General features: G+C 59.3%; 3 protein-coding genes across 3 annotated transcripts; 1 reads left to right on the forward strand and 2 right to left on the reverse strand.

The window, feature by feature from the left end:
• Positions 1 to 2,996: 2,996 nt before the first annotated feature.
• Positions 2,997 to 6,532, forward strand: LOC309891411 (tubulin alpha-1A chain). The gene is made up of 4 exons (XM_082785783.1): positions 2,997 to 3,148; positions 4,356 to 4,578; positions 4,662 to 4,810; positions 5,394 to 6,532. The coding sequence occupies exons 1-4, from the start codon at positions 3,146 to 3,148 to the stop codon at positions 6,372 to 6,374; spliced, it is 1,356 nt and encodes a 451-aa protein (XP_082641909.1). The 5' UTR covers positions 2,997 to 3,145; the 3' UTR covers positions 6,375 to 6,532.
• A 4,178-nt stretch (positions 6,533 to 10,710) lies between these two features.
• LOC309891393 (uncharacterized protein) lies at positions 10,711 to 13,178 on the reverse strand. Its single transcript, XM_082785764.1, has 9 exons — positions 12,709 to 13,178; positions 12,381 to 12,427; positions 12,029 to 12,292; positions 11,877 to 11,950; positions 11,711 to 11,788; positions 11,543 to 11,629; positions 11,327 to 11,431; positions 11,146 to 11,238; positions 10,711 to 10,935 (listed from the first exon to the last, which is right to left on the reverse strand). Exons 1-9 carry the CDS (start codon positions 13,137 to 13,139, stop codon positions 10,780 to 10,782), a joined length of 1,335 nt encoding a protein of 444 aa, XP_082641890.1. The 5' UTR covers positions 13,140 to 13,178; the 3' UTR covers positions 10,711 to 10,779.
• Positions 13,179 to 16,460: 3,282 nt separating this feature from the next.
• On the reverse strand, positions 16,461 to 19,429 carry LOC309891399 (sperm-associated antigen 4 protein-like; the record flags this gene model as incomplete). The annotated part of the gene is made up of 6 exons (XM_082785766.1): positions 16,461 to 16,598; positions 17,170 to 17,256; positions 17,620 to 17,787; positions 18,289 to 18,401; positions 18,542 to 18,626; positions 19,229 to 19,429. The coding sequence occupies 6 exons, from the start codon at positions 19,427 to 19,429 to the stop codon at positions 16,461 to 16,463; spliced, it is 792 nt and encodes a 263-aa protein (XP_082641892.1).
• Between the last annotated feature and the right edge of the window lie 3,389 nt (positions 19,430 to 22,818).

A 22,818-nucleotide genomic window follows, 5' to 3' on the forward strand; every position in this document is an offset into this window, starting at 1 on the left:
TCACGCATGGGGCCGGAGCACCCAGTGCCCCCCATGCTGCCCACCCCTCGAAACCAGCGCCACCGGAGCCCCCTGAGATGGGAACCCCCCCTCCATGGGGATGTGCCAGCTGCGGCATCACCACCCTGGCTCCCCCCCCCGGTTCCCTCCGACCCCCCCCGGCTCCCCCCCCCGCAGCCACCTCCCCGTGCCTTTATCCCAGCCTTTGCCGCAATGCGGTGCCGCGGCTGCAGCCCCCTCCCCACGCCCAGCAGACGCAGCCCCCGCCGCCACCGCTGCAGCCCTGCAGCCCCCCCCTCGTCTCCTGACCCCCCCCCCCGAGCTCTGCCCCCCCTGCCCCTTTCACCCCCCCCACCCCCCCAGTGTCCTTTCTGTTGTGGCTCCCTTGGGGGCTTTGTAGTGCCAGCAGTGCTGGGGGGGGGGCACGGAGCACCTTGGTTGTGGGGACACACTGTGCCCCCCCCCATGGGGATGGGGTTCCCAGCAGCTCCGGGGGGGGGGCCCACACCCAGCTCTTTGAAGGGGGGGGGGGCAGGCTGGGTGCTCCCACCCCCGCCATGCCCCCACCACCCCAGGGCCCCATCCTGCACCCAGGCGAGGAGCAGCCCCGTCCGTCCGTCTGAGCGAACCCGTCACATCGATGCTCAGGGGACAGACAGACGGACAGACAGAGCCGGGGGGGGGCGGCTGGCAGCACGGGGGGGGGGGGCACACAGAGCTGGAAACCTCAGCTGGCCCCGAGCCAGCGCTGGCTTCTCAGCTCCGGGCTGTACTGGGGGGGGGGAGCGGGGCTGGGTGCTGAGGGGGGGCTGGCTCATGGGGTCCCCATGGAGACACCCAGATGTGGAGGGGGGGTCCGGGGGGGTCTCATGGCCTCTGTGCTCGGTCATTCCTGGGCTGCAAACACGGCGGGGGCCCAGCAACCGTCACCAGGAGCTGCCACGTTGCTACCAACAGTCAACAGAGCACAGGCGGATGGGAAGCAGCCGGGGGGGGGCGGCTGGGACCTGGGGGGGGGCCCTGAGAACTGGGGAGGGGGGCTGGGAGCTGGGGGACAGCAGTGAGAGGGGCCAGCCCCCCCCTTACCCCTCAATCAGTGCACATAGGGCTGGGCGTCGGGCCCAGGGCTGGTGGCCCCCCCATGCCATGGGGGGGGGGGGTAAAGGAATGGTATCACCCCCCCCTCACTGCAGCAAAGGGGGGGGCAGGCAGTGTGTGTGGGGGGGTCAGGGATGGGGTCACCCCCTCCCCTGCAGCAAAACACTGGGGGATTTGGGGTCCCGACCCCGCCAGGCACCCCCAGCCCTGCAAGGTGATGGATGTGGGGAGGGGGATGTGGGGGGGGGGGGTCCCAAGCGGGGGGTCCCAGCCCGTGTCCTAGCACCCCCGCTCTCCTAGCAACCCCGCCACCAGGGCCAGTTGCCTGGCAGCAGTCGGCGCGGAGACGAGTGGCCTCCCATACCTAATGATGGGAAGGGTCTGGGAGGGGGACATCCCCCCCCCCCCCCCCGGCACCCTTCGCCCTTCACCTTGCATCGCCTGGGGGGGGGTCGAGCCACCCAGCGCCCCGCTGAGCCCCCCCCTGCCCACGGCTTGGAGGCATTGAAGGGGAGCCACCCCCAAAAAAAAAAAAACAGCCTGGAGCTGTTGGGGGGCTCAGGACCACGTTTCCCATGGGGGGGGGGACAGGACCACCCCCATGGAGCACCAAACACCCATGCACAGCCCGGGGGGAGCCCAATCTTTGGAAGGGGGGGGCACAGCCTGGCTGCCTTTGTTCCAGTGGGCGATGCCCAAATCGCGGCTCCTCTTTGTCTGCAGCCCCATATTATCGGGGAGGGGGCAGGGGGGGGAGCCCCAGCCCCTCCCTGCTCCCTGCCCTGGTTTAGCAGCACCCCAAAAAATTTGGGGGGGAGAGGGGGGGCAGAGCATGGGGCAGGAGGGTGGCGGGGACGTGGGAACATGGACCTGGAGCTGCCCAAAAATCCGCGTAATGCGGGAAATGCAGAGAAAAAATGTGATTTCTCAGCGCGGGGGGGGGCGATGCTGGCAGCTCCACCTGCAGCAGCTGGGGGCAGCCCTGGGGGACGACCCCCGGCACCCCCCCCGTACCCCACCCCATAGGGACCGCTGGGGTTGGGTGGGGGGGACAGTGGCACGGCGGGGGGGGCTCGGGGGGGCGAGCGGCCGATGTCCCAGCTGTGCCCCCCCCCCCCACCAGCTGCCGCAGAGCAGCTGCCACTTGGTGCCGGGGCCATTCCCGGGGCAGAGTCTGGGAACGGTCCCAGGACCCCCCCCCTCGGTGGGCCCCCCCCGGGGGTGGCACACAAAGAGGCGGCTGGGAGGGAGCGGGGACGGGCACGGGGCCACGGCGGCACCGGGGGCCGGGACGTGGCTGGGAACCGGGGCACTGGGACACGGCCGGGAATGGGGACGGGGACAGGGACGGGATGGGGACAGGGACAGGGACGGGATGGGGACAGGGACAGGGACACCCCAGGGCTGGGGGTAGGGACACGGCCAGGGTTGGGGACAGGGATGTGACTGGGGATGGGGACAGGGACGCAACCAGGGTTGGGGACAGGGACACGGCCGGGGATGGGGACAGGGACATGGATGGGGACAGGGACACCCCAGAGCTGGGGACAAAGCCGTGGCCGGGGCTGGGGCCACCCCCATAGCTGGGCACCAGGGCCCGGGGACACCCGGCTGGTGGCACCGCACCGGGGACATGACCAGGACCAGGGCACGGCGGAAAATGCCCCCCCCCGGGGCAGGGCCGGGGCACGGCAGGACAGGACAGGACCGGGACCAGGAGGGGGGGGGGGGCAGCGTCGCGACGAGCCGTGCTGCCCCCCCCTTGTCCCCCCCCCTCCATCCCCGTACCCGCCGCAGCCCCCGGCCCCCCCCCCCCCGCCCCGCCCCGCCCGGCTTTGTCTGCGGCTCCGGGGGGGGGGCATTGCCTCATCCCCGCGCCTCCAATGGCCGCCACCGCCACCTCCCCCCCCCGCCCCTCCCCGGTCCCCCCCCCTCGTCCCGTCCCGGCCCTATAAAGCCCCGCTCCCAGCCACCGGCTCCGCCGCGCCTCTTACATCGACCGCCTCAGCGTCGTGCTGTGAGAAAGCCCCGGAGCCGAGCAGCCGCCATGGTGAGCGCGGGGGGGGGGGGGGGCACCGGACCGAGGTGGGGGGGGGGACACCGGAGCCAGGATCGGGATCGGCCCGGGCCGTGCGCGCCCCCGCCGGGGACCCCCGAGCCGCCGCCTTTGTTCCCGTTCCCCCCCTTCCGAAGCCGGCGGAGCTGCCGAGCCCGTAATGAGGCCCCCCCCCCGGCAGGATGAGGCCCCCCCGGCAGGATGAGGCCCCCCCCGCTGGTGCTGAGCCCGCTCGGGGCGCGGTCCCCGTTAAACGGGGCAGGATCGGGGCCCTTTGTCCGGTGCTGAGCCCGCTCTGGGTGCGGCTCCCGGTGAACGGGGCAGGATGGGACCCCCCCGGATCCCGTTAAATAGGACAGGATGAGCCCCCCCCCCCCCGGTGCTGAGCTCGCACTGGGCGTGGCTGCGGTTAAATGAGGCAGGATGGGACCCCCGGGGCCCGTTAAAGGGAGCAGAAGGGGGCTCCCGGTGCTGAGCCCCCCCCCCGGGTGTGGCTGCTGGCAGATGGGTCTCAATAGGAGCCCCCCTGGCTGGGGCTGAGCCCCCCCCCGGTCCAACAGGGCAGGATCGGGCCCTCGGTGCTGAGCCCCCTCTGGGTGTGGCCCCTCTTAAATTAGGCAGGATCGGGCCCTTGGTGCGGAGCCCTCAGCCTGTGCTGGGTGTGGTCCTGGTTGCAGGGGTAGGATGAGCCCCCCCGGGTGCTGAGCGCCGTGTCCCACACTGGATGTGGCACTGGGGGCAGGATGGGGTCCCCAGTCCAGCCCTGGGCGTGTCCCTGGCTCAATGAGGACCCCCCGGGGCAGGATGAGCCCCTGGTGCTGAGCCCTCAGCCCACATGGGCTGTTGCAGTGTCCCCATGGGGTGGGGAGTGCAGGATGTGACCCTGGGGGCTCCCATCTCCCGCTGGGTGTGGTCACGGCCCCACAGGGCAGGACGGTGCTGAGTCCCCCCCCCCCCCCACACTGGGTGTGGCCCTGGTGCTGAGCCCCCTGCAGCCCCCAGAACAATAGGATGGGGCTGGGCAGGATCCGGCCCCATCCTGGCATGGGCAGCTCAGCACCAGCCCCTCCGGGGGGCAGCATCCCAGGGGGGCATGGGCTGGGGCTGCAGCTGGAGGGGGGGAATGGGACATGAGTGGGGTGTAGGAGGGGGGCTCGGCCTGGCCACGGGGGGTGACGCAGCACCACGAATGTCCCCGCAGCGCGAGTGCATCTCCATCCACGTGGGCCAAGCGGGCGTGCAGATCGGCAATGCGTGCTGGGAGCTGTACTGCCTGGAGCACGGCATCCAGCCTGACGGGCAGATGCCCAGCGACAAGACCATCGGCGGGGGGGACGACTCCTTCAACACCTTCTTCAGCGAGACGGGGGCCGGCAAGCACGTGCCCCGGGCCGTCTTCGTGGACCTGGAGCCCACGGTGATCGGTGAGCAAAGGGAGCCGGGGTGGGGGGCGGTGGGTGCCGAGGGGGTGCCCGGTGCTAACGGGGTGCGTGGTGATGTCTCCCAGACGAGGTGCGCACGGGGACGTACCGGCAGCTCTTCCACCCCGAGCAGCTGATCACGGGCAAGGAGGATGCGGCCAACAACTACGCGCGGGGGCACTACACCATCGGCAAGGAGATCATCGACCTGGTGCTCGACCGCATCCGCAAGCTGGTATGGCCGGGGGGGGCTGCACGGGGGGCGCCGGTGGGTGGTGAGATGAGGACAAAGGCTCCGGTTCTGGGTCTCACCCTTCCTGCAGGACTAGCCAGGCTGTGTTTAGACTTAATATATTAATTAATGGTAATCCTGCTCTGCAGCGGCTGCCATTGGCTGGTGGCGGGATGCGGCGCAGCTGGGGTGTTGGAGCTGCTCCACAGCGCCGCGTCCCCAGGCGCCCGGCGGTGCTGAGCTCTGCAATTCCTTCTTTGTTCCTCCTCGGCTCTGGCTGCGGCCGCATCCAGCTGCACTCAGCGGCGTTGGGAGCCCCAGAGGCTGCGTGGGGGTGGCAGCAGAGCCATGGGCTGAGTGCCCCCCCACCCCCCAAAAACCCTCTGGGGGCAGAGGGGCTTCCCCAGGGGATTTTTGCTCCAAAGGTTTCCAACAGCAGGAGTCAGGCTCACCCTGGCCTGGTGGCTTGTGTTCTGCTTCTGGAAATCCCCCAAATGTCATTGTGAGAGAACATAAGAGAGGAAGGAGCAAGCTCTGCTGCTGCCCAACTTAATCATGCCCCCCCCCCCCCCGTTTCTCCCTCCAGGCTGACCAGTGCACGGGGCTGCAGGGCTTCCTGGTCTTCCACAGCTTCGGGGGTGGCACCGGCTCCGGCTTCACCTCCCTGCTCATGGAGCGCCTCTCGGTCGACTACGGCAAGAAGTCCAAGCTGGAGTTCTCCATCTACCCGGCCCCGCAGGTCTCCACGGCCGTGGTGGAGCCCTACAACTCCATCCTCACCACCCACACCACGCTGGAGCACTCCGACTGCGCCTTCATGGTGGACAACGAGGCCATCTACGACATCTGCCGCAGGAACCTGGACATCGAGCGCCCCACCTACACCAACCTCAACCGGTTGATAGGCCAGATCGTGTCGTCCATCACGGCCTCCCTGCGCTTCGACGGGGCCCTGAATGTTGACCTGACCGAGTTCCAGACCAACCTGGTGCCGTACCCGCGCATCCACTTCCCCCTGGCCACCTACGCCCCCGTCATCTCGGCCGAGAAGGCTTACCACGAGCAGCTCTCGGTGGCCGAGATCACCAACGCCTGCTTCGAGCCGGCCAACCAGATGGTGAAGTGCGACCCGCGGCACGGCAAGTACATGGCGTGCTGCCTGCTGTACCGCGGGGACGTGGTGCCCAAGGACGTCAACGCCGCCATCGCCACCATCAAGACCAAGCGCACCATCCAGTTCGTGGACTGGTGCCCGACGGGTTTCAAGGTGGGCATCAACTACCAGCCTCCCACGGTGGTGCCCGGGGGGGACCTGGCCAAGGTGCAGCGTGCTGTCTGCATGCTGAGCAACACCACGGCCATCGCCGAGGCCTGGGCCCGCCTGGACCACAAGTTCGACCTGATGTATGCCAAGCGTGCCTTCGTGCACTGGTACGTGGGGGAGGGCATGGAGGAGGGGGAGTTCTCGGAGGCCAGGGAGGACATGGCCGCCCTGGAGAAGGATTACGAGGAGGTGGGGGTGGACTCGGTGGAAGGGGAGGGAGAGGAGGAAGGGGAGGAGTATTAAACCTTCACAACGGTGCTGCTCGTACAGGGAACAAACGTAATTGAAGACCCCCCCAGTGGGTCTGTAGCAGTGGGTGCACTGCTGTCTGTGCTGTTAAATGGTCTGTGAAATGGAAAAGTCTGTTATGGACCCACCCGTCCTCTCCCGTGGGTCTGAATAAAAAGCATTCCCTGTCCTTGGGTCTGTGTCTGGTGTCTTTCCTCCGTGCCGCGGTGCCCTGATCTGTGCGGAGCCATTTCCCCCTGTGCCAGGGGCTACCCCAAGCCCCCTGCCCCTGGGGATGCTCCTGGAGGCAGGCTGAGCCCAGCACCCTGCAGCCAGCCCCAGCTCCCCCCTTTTGGGGCTCAGCCCCAGGAGGCAGCTCAGCGTCCCCTGCTGCTCACCGACCTCTCCCCACCATGAGATGGGGAAGGGAGAAGTGCCCGAGCTCCGGGCTGGAGACAAAGCCAGGTCACAGTGTAATCACGGTGTAAAGCAGGAGCTGTGGGGGTGAGCGGAGCAGAACAAGGAGCTCATTCAGTGCTTCCTGGCAGTGGGTGGCCACTTCCAGGCAGGCAGAGCTCAACGTGCCTGGCTTGGGAGGATGAACACAGCCCCAAGCATCCCCTTCCTCCCCCTCATTCCCCCTGCTTTTGTGGCTGAGCAGGAGGTAGCGTGGGATGGGATATCCCCCTGGGCTGTGGGGTCAGAACCCAGCTCTGTCCCCTTTTACTGGGTCTGACTGGGACAGAGCTCACCCCCCCCAATGGTGCTGTGCTCTTGGAGTGAGAACAGCATTGGTGCAGCCCCCACGGTCCCCCAAATCCCCCAAATTGGTGCAGTGGCAAGGCCCTGACCCAACCCCCCCCCAAAGAGCTGCTCCCCACTGTGCGTCCCACAGCAATACAAGGTGGGCAAGGAGAAGGGGGACTACTCACAGAAATATGTGTACCCCCCCCAAGCACTGCTGCTGGGGCCTTGCTTCCCAAGCCATGGCTGAAAATCACTCCCTGAGGGGAAGCACAGAAGAATTTTCTCCTTTTGCTTCTGCGGGGCCTCTGCTTGCTTCTCCTTTCATTAAACTGCTCCTTGATCCAAGCTCTGAGTTTCTCTTTTTATTTTTTTTTTTACATTGTATTTTCCTCCCCTGCCCTTTGAGGAGGAGTGAGAAAAGCCTGGTGGAGCTCAGCTGCCCGGGGTGTCTGGAGCCATGTGAGCAGCAGCAGAGTCCTTGAGGCCGTGAGCACAGCGCCAGCCCTGCGTTATCGCTGCTGCTTCCAGCAAAAATCCCACGCACAGCATCCGAGCGGCCTCTGCGAAGCAAAGGGACGTGGCACCCCCTGTGGGAAATGCTCCGTATCCAATAACAGGCTCAGGCAAGGATCTCAGCAAAGCAGCACTTTTATTTGCGATTGCAATGCCAGGCATCCCACAGGCAGGAGCACACCCGCTAGTTCCATAGCACGGTTTATGTATTTTCTCTCTCAACAACTGGGACCCTTCCCTAGGTCCCCATTGACTGCGTAGTCCAGGTTCACAACCTATCCGGTGCGTCACAAATAATACATGGCTTTCAGTTGCTACCTATTATTTTTCAAGTTTTTCATGACTTTTTTTTTTTTTTTTTTTTTTTTTTTTTTTTTGCTTTGTATAGTGGCCATATTTCTTCCCTTATCTGACTTGACACCGTGATTTTTGCTTAATTGCACTAAGGAGCGTGGTTATTGTCTGCGTTTTACAAGGTTGTCTGGGAAGCTTTCTTACCACTGCAAGCATATCTCAACGCCACATTGCTTCCTCCTATACAATGTAATATCTCTTCGCAAAACCCACAAAACCACTCTTTCTTACATCTGGTCACATATATCCTAATCAATGCTTTTCCGTTGAATATCAATCTATAAATTGGCTCCTCTCACCCCCCTCCTCCCCCACATCATGCAAATCCAGGAAGCAGCTTGTCTTTACATTGTGCATTCCCACGAAGCAGCAGCAAACTCCTATAACTTTCCTAGCAGCAGGCTGAATTCTGAGAAGAGCTAAAGGTAAACATTTTGTCCAGGGAAGTTTAGTCTCTAAAACCAGTTTTGACAGCTGTTTCTTTAACGTCTGATTAATTCGTTCCACTTTCCCAGAGGAGGAAGGATGCCATGGATTATGAAACTCCCATTTTATGCCCACAGTTCTCATTAATCCTTGTAGAATAGATGAAGTAAAACGACTTCCTTGATTTGAATCTATATTTTCAACAATCCCATATCTAGGGATTATTTTTTCCGGACTATCTTTATCACCACACTAGCTGTTGCTGATACTGAAGGAAAAGCTTCCACCCATCCTGACAAACGGTCAATTAACGCTAGCAAGTACTTAAGTCTACCCACTTGAGGTAATTCAGTAAAATCTACTTGGATGCTCTGAAAAGGTCAAAGTCCTGGCTCCCGTCCACACAGAGGTTGTTTCCACAGAACCTTCTTATTCACTCGTTGGCATGTTATACAACTATTACAGACCTGCTTAGCTGCGTATACATTCCTACACATACATATTTTCTTAATACAGTCACACATCGCCTGGACTCCCCAGTGGCTTCCTTGATGTAGAACAGCTAAAATGTCCCTCGTTATTTGTTTATTTACCATTTCTCTGCCATCAGGGAGAGCTCACCGTCCTTCTGCTTCCTTTGTTCCTAGCTCCTTGAAGGCTTTGATTTCTTTTTCACTGAATATTTGGTTTTCAGGTGGAGGTTTTATTTCAGGTAAAAGAAGCAGCTTCATTTCTACTTCTAATTGCAAGGCTGATTCTTTAGCATTTTCATCTGCAATTCTGTTTCCCCATTCAACTAGGGAGTTTATTTTTTGATGTCTTCTCACATGCACCACAGCAATCTCTTCTGGTAGTACTAGATTTTCCAAAATTTTTCTAATTAATTCTTCATGGACCAATTCCTTTCCCTTGCTATTTATTAAACCCCTTCCTTCCCAAATTTTTCCAAATGTATGTACCACCCCATATGTATGTACCACCCTGTTTCTGGGCTTTCCCATTCAAATGCAAAAATATCCCAACTTTCAGGATCCAGTGGGCATGCCCAAAAGGCATCGTTTAAATCCATAACACTGAACCACTCGTGCTCATAAAGAACTTTACTCATCAGAGTGTAAGAGTTAGGAACCACAGGGTGGCGTTTTTGTGTTATCTCATTAACCTTTCTCGGGTCTTGCACTAGGTACAAACCATCCGGCTTTTGTACTGGTAGGACTGGAGGGTTATACGTGTATATGGAGAGCTCCATTCTCATCCCCCTCACCGGCTGAAGTCCCGGCTCCACCTGCAGCTCTGCTCCTGGCTCCAGTCCTGGCTCCCAGCTCCATCACCCTGCCCCGTTCCCATCCCCACTCCCACTGCTGTTCCCAGCCCTGTTCCTGTCCCCAGCCCCAACCCTGACCCCATCCCTCCCCATCCCCTCTCCCAGCATGGTCGTGAGGCTGTGGATGTGGTCTACCTTGACTTCAGTAAGGCTTTTGACACTTTCCTACAACATTCTCCTCAAGAAACTGGCTGCTCTTGGCTTGGACTGGCGCACGCTTCGTTGGGTTAGAAACTGGCTGGGTAGCCGGGCCCAAAGAGTTTGGTGAATGGAATCAAAGTTGTGGTAAATGGAGTCAAATCCAGCTGGAAGCCAGTCAATAGAGGAGTCCCCCAGGACTCAGTCCTGGGGCCGGTCCTCTTTAGTATCTTTATCGATGATCTGGACGAGGGCATTGAGTGCACCCTCAGTAAGTTTGCAGATGACACCAAGTTAGGTGCGTGTGTCGATCTGCTTGAGGGTAGGAAAGCTCTGCAGGAGGATCTGGATAGGCTGCACCGATGGGCTGAGGTCAACTGCATGAAGTTCAACAAGGTCAGGTCCTGTACCTGGGGCACAATAACCCCAAGCAGAGCTACAGGCTGGGAGAGGAATGGTTGGAGAGCTGCCAGGCAGAGAAGGACCTGGGAGTGATGGTGGATAGTCGGCTGAATATGAGCCAGCAGTGTGCTCAGGTGGCCAAGAAGGCCAACGGCATCCTGGCTTGTATCAGAAACAGTGTGACCAGCAGGGCTAGGGAGGTGATCGTCCCCCTGTACTCAGCTCTGGTGAGGCTGCAGGGTGACAGGAGGATGCCCCAAGATGTCCCCCACACACCACAGCCCCCCCCCAGGACCCCCTCCCCAGCACAGGCACTGCGTGACCATCACAGGGGGGGACAACGCAGCCCTGCCTGCCAGGGGGGCAGCACCCAAGGGCCCCCACGGGGGCTGTCCTGGAGAGCAGGGACTCCCAGCACCCACAGAGACCCCACAGCAACGTGCAGCACAGAAGAGTTTATTAGCAGCGCGGCGGTGCCCATGGGGGCAGCCCCCAGCCCCAGGGGGGTGGACGTGGTCACAGCTGCCCCGGGTGCTTGCAGGGGCCCTGGTGGGGGGACAGGGGGACCAGGCCGTGCTGGGCCACGCAGCCCCAAAGGTTCCTGAGCACCTCTGTCACGCCAGGAAGGTCCTGCAAGTCCTGCCACAGCAGCTGCAGCAGCAGGAGCACACGCTGCGGGGGGAAAGCCTGAGTGAACAGCTCTGCGTGGGACACCCCCGGCATGGGGGGGGCACCCCCCGAAACGAGGGGACGATCCCAGGATGCCCCCCACCTCCCTGCCCCACGCAGTCCCCTCCACCTCCCCAGGGAATGTCCCCCTGCCCCGCTCCCCCTCTGACCCCAGGTCTCCCTCACCTCCCTCCCCCCAAAAAGCCATCCCACCTGAGCCTTGGGCAGAGCCAGCACCGCATTCGCGATCACCTTGGGGTCCTGCTGGCCCTTGTCCCCCCCGAAGAGCTGCACCACAGCCTTGTCCTGGGAGGAGGATCCCCCCCAGTTAAGCTCCATCCTCCACACCTCCCCACACCTCCCCAGGGACCACCCCCCCCCGGGACTTCCCCACCTGAGCTGTGCTGGAGCCTGGCGAGGTGCTGGGCAGAGCCTGCACTGGCCCCTCGGGGTCCTGCTGGCCCTCGTCCTCCCTGAAGAGCTGCACCACGATGTTCTCCTGCAGGGGAGGATGCCAAAAATCAAGGCAGACGTTGGGGGGGTGGGGGTGGGGGCACTGCCACAAGTCCCAGCCTCAAAAGAGGGGGACCCCAAAGGGCTCAGCACTCACCCAGGGTGGGGCCTCCTCCTTGCTGTCAGCAGCATCGGTGCTGGGGCCACGCTGGGGAGTCAGGGCCAGTCTCCACTTCAGGGGGCGCTGCGGGGTGACGCTGCCATCAGCAGGGGAGGGAGGGAGGGGGGCAGGCTTAGACCCCCAACCCCCTGGCTTGTCGCCCACCTGGTGGGTGCCCGACACGCAGCTGCGGGGGGTGAGGCGCGGCGTGCGGAAGAAGCGCTCTTTGGACACCTCGAGGTGCTGCAGGGCGAGACGGTGGGGGGGGGATTTTGGGGCGTGGGGCTCAGCACTGGTGCCTGCCCCTTAACAACCCCCCCCCAGTACAAACCATGGCCTTGGTGAGGGGCACACGGCGAGCCAAGCCAACATTGGATGGTCCAGATGCTCTGAGGGGCTCAGCATCTGCAGGCAGGGGGGTCCTGAGCCTCGGCACAGCCCCCCCAAGCAGCGTGGGGGCGGGGGGGGGAACAGGGGGCATACCTGGGGTGCTGCTTTCACTCGAGAGGAGGTCTGGGAATAGGGATGTGCTCTCCTGGGTAAGGAGGGAAGCTGGCGGTGCAGCCTGGGTCCCCCCCATAGTTTGTGTGGGCCCCTGTGCCCCCCGAGCAGCTCCTGCAGTGCCCCTGGCCAAGGGGACACGGGCAGGCACTCTGCGAGCCAGGCAGGGTTTGCCCCCAGCGGCTCCCCCCACCTCACTCAGCTGCTCGCTGGGCAGGACAGGGGCCAGCACAGCCGGGGGGGTCTCTGTGGGGAGGGAGAGGCAGAGTTATGGGGTGGGGGGGCAGCACCCAAACAGCTGGGGCCTGCAGGGGGTGGGGTGGGGGGCACCCACCTGCCTTTGCCGCTGCAGGGGGCTGCTGGTCTGTGTGTTTTTTGAGGCTGCAGAGGCGGGAGGGGATTTAGGGGTAGGGTTAGGAACCCCCCCCCCCCAAAAAAAAAACAACAAAAAAACAGCGGGGGAGGGGGTGGCTGGGGGGCATTGTCCTGTGCATGGCTCGATCGTGGCAGGAACCGAGCACCCCCGGGACAGCCCCAAAGCCGGACCCGGTCCCGGGAGGGGCGTCCCGGCACCGGCCTCTCCCCTTCCTCCTCCTCCTCCTCCTCCTCCCCCTCCTCCTCCTCCTCCCCACCCCGGGGGGCTCCCCCCTCCCTCCCCTCACCTGCGGGACCGGGCCCCGGCCGCCTCCTTCGGGGCTTCACCGCGGGGCCCGAGACCCGGGGCGGCGGCAGGGAGGGCGCGGGGGAGCGGGGGGGCCCCGGGAACCCGAAGGGAGAAACCGGAGGCGCGGTCGAGGAGGCGCTGGAGGGGCCGCGAGGCCTGCGGGGAGCGGGACGCGGAGCGGCGGCGGCTCCGGGCGGCGGCCCCGGGGGCGCTCCCTTGGGTGCGGAGGGAGCCGAGGCGCAGCGGGACGCGTCCGGCCAGAGAGGCCCTGCCGGCGCCGCCGGGCCCAGCCTTGGGCCGCGCTCCCGGTACCACTCCCGGTCCTCTGAGGATCGCGGCCAGCGCCGCCGGGTCCGCCTGGAACGGGGGAGTCCCGCGGGGCTCCGCGGCCGGGCTCCCTCCGCCGCCGGCGAGGCCGCGAGACGCCATGGGGGCTCCGCGCCCTGCGCCCGGCCCTGCCGGGACCCCCTCTGCGGGCCCCGCTCCGCGCGCCGCCGGTTTACAAACTAACGGCGGCGGGGATTGGTCCCCGCGCGGGGCGGGGCGGGCCAATAGGAGGCTTCGCGACGCAGGCGGCGCGGTCGGGATTGGTCAGCGCCGCTCAAGCACCGCCCCCTATCAGCTGTCCCGGCAGGGAGTGACGGACCATAGAGAGGAGGTGGCGGCACAGCGCCCCCCTGCGGATGGGGGGAGAGCGGCGGGCGCGGGAGGGGTCGGGGGTCCCGGTCCCGGTCCCACAGAATCACAAAATCACAAAATTACAGAATTACAGAATTTCAGAATTTCTAGGTTTGAAGAGACCTCAAGATCATAGAGTCCAACCTCTGACCTAACGCTAACAGTCCCCACTAAACCATTTCCCTAAGCTCTACATCTAAGCGTCTTTTGAACACTTCCAGGGATGGTGACTCCACCACTTCCCTGGGCAGCCTGTTCCAGTGCCTCACAACCCTTTCAGTGAAGAAGTTCTTCCTAACATCCAACCTAAAAGTCCCCTGGCTCAACTTAAGCCCATTCCCCCTCGTCCTGTCACCAGGCACGTGGGAGAACAGGCCAACCCCCACCTCGCTACAGCCTCCCTTGCGGTACCCATAGAGAGCGATAAGGTCGCCCCTGAGCCTCCTCTTCTCCAGGCTGAACAAGCCCAGCTCCCTCAGCCGCTCCTCATAAGCCTTGTTCTCCAGGCCCCTCACCAGCTTCGTTGCCCTTCTCTGGATGTTTATTCGGTGCCGGGCAGCACGGGGGGTTGTTTCACCAAAGTCGTGAGTTGTGCTCTCACAACGTGGCAACTTGCCACGGTTATGTGCAAGAGTTACATATGTGTGAAGTTTCACAGCAAGCCCTTCTGAACAGTTTGCAGCCATCAACAGCCACACTCCAGTCATGTTAATCATTCCGCCAGGTTTCTGTGATGGCAACTACATCAAAGTTTCCTCTAGCACAGTGGCCTCCAGCTCCTCCTGGTTGTTACCCATACTGCGTGCATTGCTGTAAATGCACCTTTTGGGACGGAAAAGCCCTAATACCCTCTTGACCATACTTGGGTGTTTCCATAGTTAACCAACCCTTGTGTCCTTCCTGCAGAATGTTATGCCATCCTCCTCCTTCACCAAGACACTGACACGCAGAAAAGACTCCACAACCATGGTGTTGTAAAGTAGGCATACTTTATTGCAGTGCACTGGGCGCACTGGGAATAGCTTCCCTCAAAAAGGTGCACACCTGCCCGGTCGTTTCTCACAACATTATACATGAATACTGTTACATGTTACATGAGCTCTAATACATATTCATTATTTTCCCCAAAAAGGCAGACCTCTTCCAAGTATTCATTTCCATACTCCCTGCCCTTAACTCCTTCTGGTTGTGCCTGTGCAATGTAGCCTGGTGGTCATGGGCAGGGGGCTTTCAGGATGAAGGCAACGAAGAAGAGGAAGTTAAATGTTCTACCTTTCTGGACTTTGACCTTCTGTTGGACAGTATTTAGAAGTTTTTTGTTTATCTTTGCCTTGTTTCCTGCCAACAAGTTGTTCGTCCTTCCCTCATCCATTGGCCTTGAGCGATATCTTTTTACATCTGCTTCTCATAAGGTTCTCATCTACATCCCAAATAATTAGGATATTTTTAGGTTTCAATTTACATCCCCGATAATTAGGATATTTTACCATATATGTAGCTAAATATTAATTCAGATAAGTTTTAGCATCTTCCCCATCTCAACAGAAGACTGCAATGTCTTGCTAGCACATTCCTCACCCACAACAACTGGCATGTTACATTCAGGCTCCATTCTAGTGACCCCAGTTCCACCCCCACCCCCCTTCATACCAACTGAAAAAAGCCAACTCTCATCCTAAAACCCTTTTCTGATGGTGGAATAAGCTATTCCTGTCTGTTCTCAGCAGGCCTGGTCTCATGTAAATTGAGCCAAGGTCAAAAAACCCAAACCCCTGCCAGTGATACCAGACTCGAAGCCAAGTCTTAATCTGATAGCTCATTACGTCCAGTCCCTCATTTCTTCCTCTAACTGGAGGGGTAGAGGAGAACACAACTTGCGCTCCCGAACCCTTGGCCAGTCTCCCCAAGGCTCTGAAGTCCTTCTTCATAGTCCTTAGAGAAGGCCTTCCTATTTCATCACTGCCTACCTGAAACAACAAAAACCTCCTTTTTACGGAGGAGGTTTTAATGCAAGGGGTAGTCTGATTAGACTTTGGTGACACCTCCACGTAGGAAGAGCCATCACCTTCACCATTGTCCAGTTGTCCTCGCAGAGCAGCGTACCTGTTCTGCAGGGGCAGCTGGGGACGTAGGGGAACCACCGGGCTGGTGTACCTGTTACGTTTGTAATACTGACCTCAGTGTTTTCCCATTGCCCCCTGTCCCCCAGTTCATCACCATCATTGTTAGGGGGAGAAGAGAAGAGGAGAAGAGAGGAGAGGGGGTTCCCTGTGGCAGGAGCTCTGTCTGCCTGCTGGTCCCCTCCTATTACCTGCTCACAAGGCAGTAGGGGGTGATGTGCTTCTCACGGAGCCTCTGCTGGCTGCCTAAGCCTCAGGGCTGCTAGGGATGGGCTCCACCAATCTATCTCCATCTCACTCTCCCTAACGCTCCTCAGCCTCCCCACCTCTTCCTTCAGGTCAGCCACAAGGCTGAGTAAATCATTCACCTGGTTGCATCTGATGCAGGAGTTGTCTCTGCTGCCCTGCACTGCAGGGGCCAGGCTCTGGCACTCGCTGCAGCCCGAGCCCTGTGCACTCACTTGTTTGCGTGGGGCCTCTGTCTGGGTCTACATTCATTTTTCCCAGCCTTCTGCTGGGGTCCAACCATGGCAAACTAGCAGGCTCGTTAGAACTCCCTGTGGTAGCTTCCTTGCTAAAATTCTAAGTTGTAAGAGGCAGAGTTCCCAGAGGAGAGAGGAGGAAGAGAAAGGGAGGTGGGAAAGGGAGGAGAGGATACTCCCCATGCTCCTCTCAGCCCCACGCAAACTGCCTGTGCTAACTGCCAAGCCTATCCCATTTGGGCGTCCTGTTTGCAGCATTCCTGGGTCATGGCCCTCCCTAGGGACTGCTTTTATACTGTCAGGGGGTGGCTGCAGAATGGCAGCGACACCGAATTTAAAACTCAGAACACCCCTGCAGCCCCCTCCGGCTACCAACGCCTTGTCACGTAAACCCAGTGCACTGCTTCAGGGACCACCCTCAGGGTTGGCTGAAACACATGAAACTGAGCTGCCACGTCTTTCTAACGTTATTATTCATGTTTAAGAAATTCTTGTGGCTTTTCTATCTGCCCATGAACCTGCACTCGATAGATGCAGGTGTATTCTGGGTTTCCCCAGTTGCTTCGCACCTCCAATCTGATATGGCGGAACGTTTTGGGAGGCTCCTTCTGTAAAGAAAACAAGGGGAAGCATCATTACTCATGTGGGAAGAACTGCAGCACAACCATGTAGCTCTCTTTGCCAGCACTCCCCTTGCTGCAGACCAAATGGCAGCCCCGACAGAGGAGGAAGCAAGGGAAATCAGAAGGCCCTTTCTCACCAGGGCCATAGAGGCACCCTCTGTGCCTAGACAGCAAAGCCCTGGCCTCAGAGGCTTGCTGAGGGGAGCTATGGAAACCCAAGTTGCTCTGCTGCCTATGCTGCCTTGGGACACTGGGACAGTCTTGCTGATGGAGACAGATGTCTGCAATCTCCCCTCCCACCCCCAGTTCTTCCTCCTCGCCCTAAAGGGGACTAATTCCCTTCCAGAGCCCCTTCCCACTGCTGCTTTTTCTGCTTTACCAGAAAGAAAAGGAAAGCACTTCCAAAGGTGGGCTAAGCACCTCATCCTGCCAGCAGGAGGCAGCCACATGGGAGAGCAGAGGGTGGCTTGGGTGATCATCTGAACCCTCTCTTCCAGAGACTAGCAGACAACCCGTCCTTCCTCCCTGCCATCCTGCCCACACGCACTTGCCATACCTGCACATGGAAGGTCTGAGCAATCATTCCATCCACGCTGTAGGCGAATAGCCCAAGGAACGTTTCCGTTTTGTCCTCATCCACTCCCTCAAAGACAAGAGATGATGGGGGCAGGTCAGTCTCAAGCAGGCCATCAGAAAAAGAATATGCTGAGGCCAAAGCTGGGAACCCTTTCCCACCTTCCTTGGCTCTAGCAGTATTCTAGTGCAAGTGAGAGTGAACCCAAGTCAGGGCACTTGGAGCAATTGCTCCCAGATCCTTGTCTGTGAACCACAGAAGAAGGTTCCAGGCGTGTCTAACAATGCTCAAGTGTCTCCAGTGCCCCTCGATAGGATGCGGTGCTCTGCAGCAACCAATCCTCAGATACCTGAGGGAACACACCACGCTTTCTGGCGCTGCTTTTCCTTGCGGCCAGGGCCTCCCAAAAAGAAGTGCCAGGCAGAGACTTACAGAGACAGCAAACTCTCTGGGGGCGCTGCTGACTTCTCCGGAAGGAGAGACTGTCCTGGAGATATGCCAGATGGTAAAAGCTGCTGGCCAGATTTTCACCGGCAACCGAATGACGACGTGTCCCTGAGATCCTTGGAAGGCCCAGCAGTCGCCTGGGGAGATACTGGGCTGCAACGAGAAAGCCAGTGACCGTCAGTGGCAAGGCAGTCAGAGGGCCAACAGATCTGGCTGTTCAGCAAGGAGCCACAGACCTTGCCTTCTCTATAGGTCGCAATTCAGCTCACAGGTAAACGCTAGGCTATGAACAGAAGGTGAAGATGCACAAGTTTTGAGAGTGCCTAGGCTCAATTGCCTTTCGCAATCCAGTTCTGCTTTCTCAAAGGCAGAGGCCTGAGAGGCTTTCTGAAAGGCAGAGGCAGGGTGGTGTTCCTAATGTACATGTATGTCACTCCATCAACCTTCAAAAACTGAGCTGGACCTGTGAGGACCATTTCAGGCATTCTTCGGGCTGATTTGGTTGACCAGATCAGTGCTGGGGGCCCAGAAAACATCTCTTGCAGCTTCCATGGCTCAGCACACTCACAGAACTCCCACCCACACTAGAAACGCATGGTCTCCCAACCAGAAAGCAAGAAAGTAAACCAGCTGTCACAATTTCTCTTACAATACCTGCAATATGGTCTCTGGATGTTTTGCAAAAGAAAAGAGTGGAAAAATCCACCACTTCTTTGCGTCTTTCCCGCCATAACTCTTGGAAGTCCTCTGCACATCAATTGTGGCACCTGAAATGAATATGGGAAGAAGTTCACCAGGACAGGCAGGAGATTAGCAGAAGCAGTGAATTATGATGTGTTTCTCACGCTGAATGCAGAGCTTGTTGCTTTGGGGAGAGTCAGACACCAGCTGAACTCTGTCTACATACCTAAGGATTTCAGGGCCCAGTCAGGCATCCAGGTGTAGATTTTAAGCGCCTTTTCAAATGCGTTCGTTGTGAAGTGCAGAATGTTCTGGGGAAAAATAATAATAAAAAAAAAAGGAATGGAGATACAGCAGTGAGCACAAACACACAGCAGTTCTGCATGAGCAGACTCCTAGCAGAGAGCTAAGGAAGGGCTCCGTGTCAGAAAACCCAAGGCAAGACCTGTCAGAAAAGGTGCCAGACTGTGAGCATTCCCAGATGAACCACGTGAAGCCTGGAAAAGGCCACCAGTGTCCAGAGCCAAAGCACAGACCGCCTTCAGGTTCTGCCTGAGAGCCATGTTCCCCACCCTGTGTACTCTCCAGAGCAGCCTGGAGATGGAGTCATGCCCTGAGCCAGCTGCTGCATGCAGAGGCCCCCTTCCAGCTGGGCCGGAGGATGGGACTGACCTGCAAGTTTCTAGGAAGGGCCTCCAAAGCTGAGCCAAGCCCAGCAGGTGCCTGGCTGGACACCCAGCCCAGGGAGAAGTTCACAGTGCTGCTCAGAGTGCAAGCAAAACTGAGCCCTGGCAGTCAGGTGTGGGGCAGGCAGCACAAGGACAGAGCTACCACCGAAAAGGGCCAAGAGGAACCAGCAGGAGGAACCCCTCCGAGGGCACTGAGCTCTCTGGCTCGCCCCCAGCACCTTTACCTCTCTCTTCTCCCCTTGGATGCGATTATCTTCCAGAACCTTGCTCACTGCCTGCACAAACTGTTCCATTGTAGCAGACACATGGGCTTCCTTCTCCTGGAGCTCCTGCCTCTTCTGGTCACGCCAAACCAGTGAGGTCCTGGAAGCAAAGTGAAAGCAGATCTTGTGCAGCAGCAGCCCATCGGAGGAAAGGGTTCCCATGGGCCTTCTACCTCCCCCCTTCCCCAACCCCCTCAGCCCCTTTTCCCTTACTCTGGTTTACAAAAGGCTCCTTTCCACTACCCTAGGTAAAGGTCGGGAGCCCTGAAAACAAGGCAAGGGAGTGCAAAAATAGCACACAGCTGGCTGAGCCAAATCCCCGGGAAAACTTCGATGTCAAGAAAGCGCTCTTACCCGGTAGACTTGTGCTCTGCTTCGGGCACCGCTAACGTTGCCTGGAAGATAAAGACACTCCACTGGAGAAAGCACGAGGAGCACTGCCAGGGCTTCCCAAAGGAGAATGCCCCAGTAACAGCTGGCAAAATTTTCCCCTGCTTCGAGGCAGTTTGGAGACATCCCAACCCAATAGTCGGGCTCTTTAACTAGCCATGCTCAGCAGAGCACCGTCTGCATTTCCATTTGCTTTCCTATCCCACCCAGCCTCTCCCAGCAGTACAGAGGGAGCAAACGCCTCTTCTGCCAAAGTGCTCCTCTCTTCATCCTGTCCCTGCACAGGTCACTTGGGAAGATCCGTCTGCACATTGAAGCCCATCCAGGTGCCGAGATGGACTGACCAACACAATTGCCCACCACCCACTCTCTGTCTCAGCAGTGATGAGCCTTTGACCAAACTCCTCATTTTCCACATGGACACAGCAGGGCAGAGCTGTGGCCTTTGCAGGCATTGGTTTTCCCACACCAAGACTTACTTGCAACGCTTCTTTTCCCCACCGTGTCCAGCAGTAGTCACCAGCTGTGGGTCACATCATCAAGAGAGAGTTATTTTCTTAGACTGCTAATGATCCCTGTAGCCCCATTTTCTTCTTTCACACCCACGGAGGGGTTTGGCTGGGACAGCTGCAACTGCAGACAGAGGCTTCCACCCCAACCTCCTGGTCATACACCAGGCCCAGACATTTAGAAAATGGAGGAGCCCTGCTCCAACAAGACCAGTGGTGTGGTCTAGTGCCTGGAGAACATGCACAGAGACCACGGTTGATTCTACTCACAGGGTCAAAAAGCAAAGCTATAAAGCTATACTTAGAGAATTTTACTGGCTGCAAGCCTGTCACTGCCAGCAGCCATACAAAGCCTTAGGCAGGCAGGAGCCTGCCTGTAAAGGACATCGGTGGCATTCACTGCATCACAGAAATGGGCTTGTCAATGGTGTACAAGGACAGTCTCTCTCCCTAGCTCTGCAAAGATGATTTTTGGTCAAGGAATACTCACCAAAAAGGACTGGAAGCAGAAGAAAAAGGAGCTTGAGAATCCTCCTGCCTTTCTTCTGAGTGACGCTTTTTCTAAAGGAGAGGGAAGACTGTGGTTATCACAGCCCACTTTTGGGACACACATTTTCCAGGCATCTGTTGAGGAGCTAGCTTGTCACCAGATTCCTCTGCTCAATACAGCTGAACTCCCGAGGGCCCGCGGGCCTTTGGAAAGATCTGGCTAGTGGCACACCACCCACGGTATGCAAAGGTGGCTTAAGAACTCTGGCGTGACAGGGGGAAAGCAGCCTGGCCCCATTCATCTCTCCCCAGAGAAGGAGCAGGGTGTGCCTATGAGAGAGGGTTGCTGGGTTTCCTGGCTGAAGGAATCCAGGCAGCATGCAGGGCTTCTCACTTTCCCCTCCCAGCTTTCTGGGCTCTCCTGCACCTACCTGCCCAGCCTGGCTGGCATCTCCGCAGCACCAGCACACTGGCCAGGCATATGGAAAAGTCTGCTCCCCTCCCAAGACCCAAGAAGATCCTTTCTGGGCTCCGGCTGGTTCTGGAAGCCTCTCTGGTTGGCGCCGCTGCACACCTCGTCAGTGCAGGGTTTAATACAGGACAGCCAGCTGTGACATCACAAGAAGCAACAGCTCTAATCGTAAAGTGGCGTCCCTGATGACCTCAGAGGGGCTGCCCAGAAAGGAGAGATCCTGTGGGTTAGTTCCCAGCTCTGCCTTCTCAAAGCTGTCGTGGTTCCACTCGAGTGGGCAGCCGAGCTCCACCACAGCCGCCTTATATACTGTGTCTGGCTGTGACGTCATAAAGGAGGGATGACGTCATATGCCCTTATATGGCATGTGCTAGCCCCAAATACGCCCCAACAGCCTCAGCACAAGGGGTGCAGAGGGGGGAGGTGAGGGCTTGGGAACCAGTGCAGACGGAGCCCCCGCGCAGGTGCACAACGAGAATCTGTCGGCGAGGCCTCAGGCATGGGCATAGCTGCTCTTTTACTGACCACATCCGTAGGGAGCTGATGACCTCCATCTTGCCAATTTATTCCTAAATAAATGCATTTCCAGTGCACATCCTTTCACCTTACTGTGTTTAACGTGAAAAAAGCAGCCATCCAATTTTTTATTATTTTCTCCCCTTTCTCAAAAGCATCCTCTCCTGGGTTGCCCCACACGATGATGTCTTCAACGTACATCCACTGGTCCTGAGGGAACCGGTGGACTTGCTAAGCCACTGTCCCTCATACCTGAGAAGTTGTGGAAGTGCGTTTAAGGAGTTCCCACTGACTGCAGGAGGGAAAATCTAGCCCCAATTTTGAAAAAGGGAAAGAGGAAGGCCCGGGAGCTACAAGCCTTCCTCCCTTCGTGGGGGTGCAGAGCCTTCATCACCCTGAGGTGCAAGGAAGAGCTGAGGCAGGGCAGGGCTGGGTGTGCAGGGCCGCTCTGGAAGGTTCTGTGCTGGGGGCATGATGTGGGGGGTGCTGGGGGGGAACAACACAGAGCTAAGGGGACACATGGGGCTGGGGGCACCTGGAGCACACAGTCAGGGAGAACTGTAGTGTATCCCGTGCTGAGGACTGAATGCAGTTCGTGAGTCCTGGGTCCAGCTCTGGGCTCCCCGGTACAAAAGAGACCGGGATCTCCTGGGAAGGGTCCAGCGGAGCCCACGAAGGTGATACGGGGCCTGGAGCATCTTCCCTAGGAGGAGAGGCTGAGAGACCTGGGGCTGTTCAGCCTTGGGAAGAGAAGACTGAGGGGGGATCTCATCAATGTGCTTAAATATGTGAAGCGTGGGAGACAGGGATTTGGCCAACCTCTTCTCAGAGGCCTGTGGGGACAGGACAAGAGGCAACGGCCACAAAATGGAGCCCAGGCAGTTCCGCACCAACAGGCGAAAGAAATTCTTCACAGAGAGGGTGCCGGAGCGCTGGGACAGGCTGCCCAGGGAGGCTGTGGGGTCTCCTTCTCTGGAGATATTCAAGGCCCGTCTGGAGGCCTACGTGGGCAGCCTGCTGTAGGGAGCTGCTTTGGCAGGGGGGTTGGTCCCGATGAGCTCTCGAGGTCCCTTCCAACCCCTACAACTGTGTGATTCTGCAAAGTGTGGGGGGAGATGCGGGGGGAGCAGCTCAGGGTGGAGGACATGGGGCTGCATGTTGGGGGGCACATGTGA

Source organism: Aythya marila (genome assembly GCF_965140915.1).
Source record: "Aythya marila genome assembly, contig: HAP1_HAP1_SCAFFOLD_174, whole genome shotgun sequence".
Classification (NCBI taxonomy): Eukaryota; Metazoa; Chordata; class Aves; order Anseriformes; family Anatidae; genus Aythya; species Aythya marila.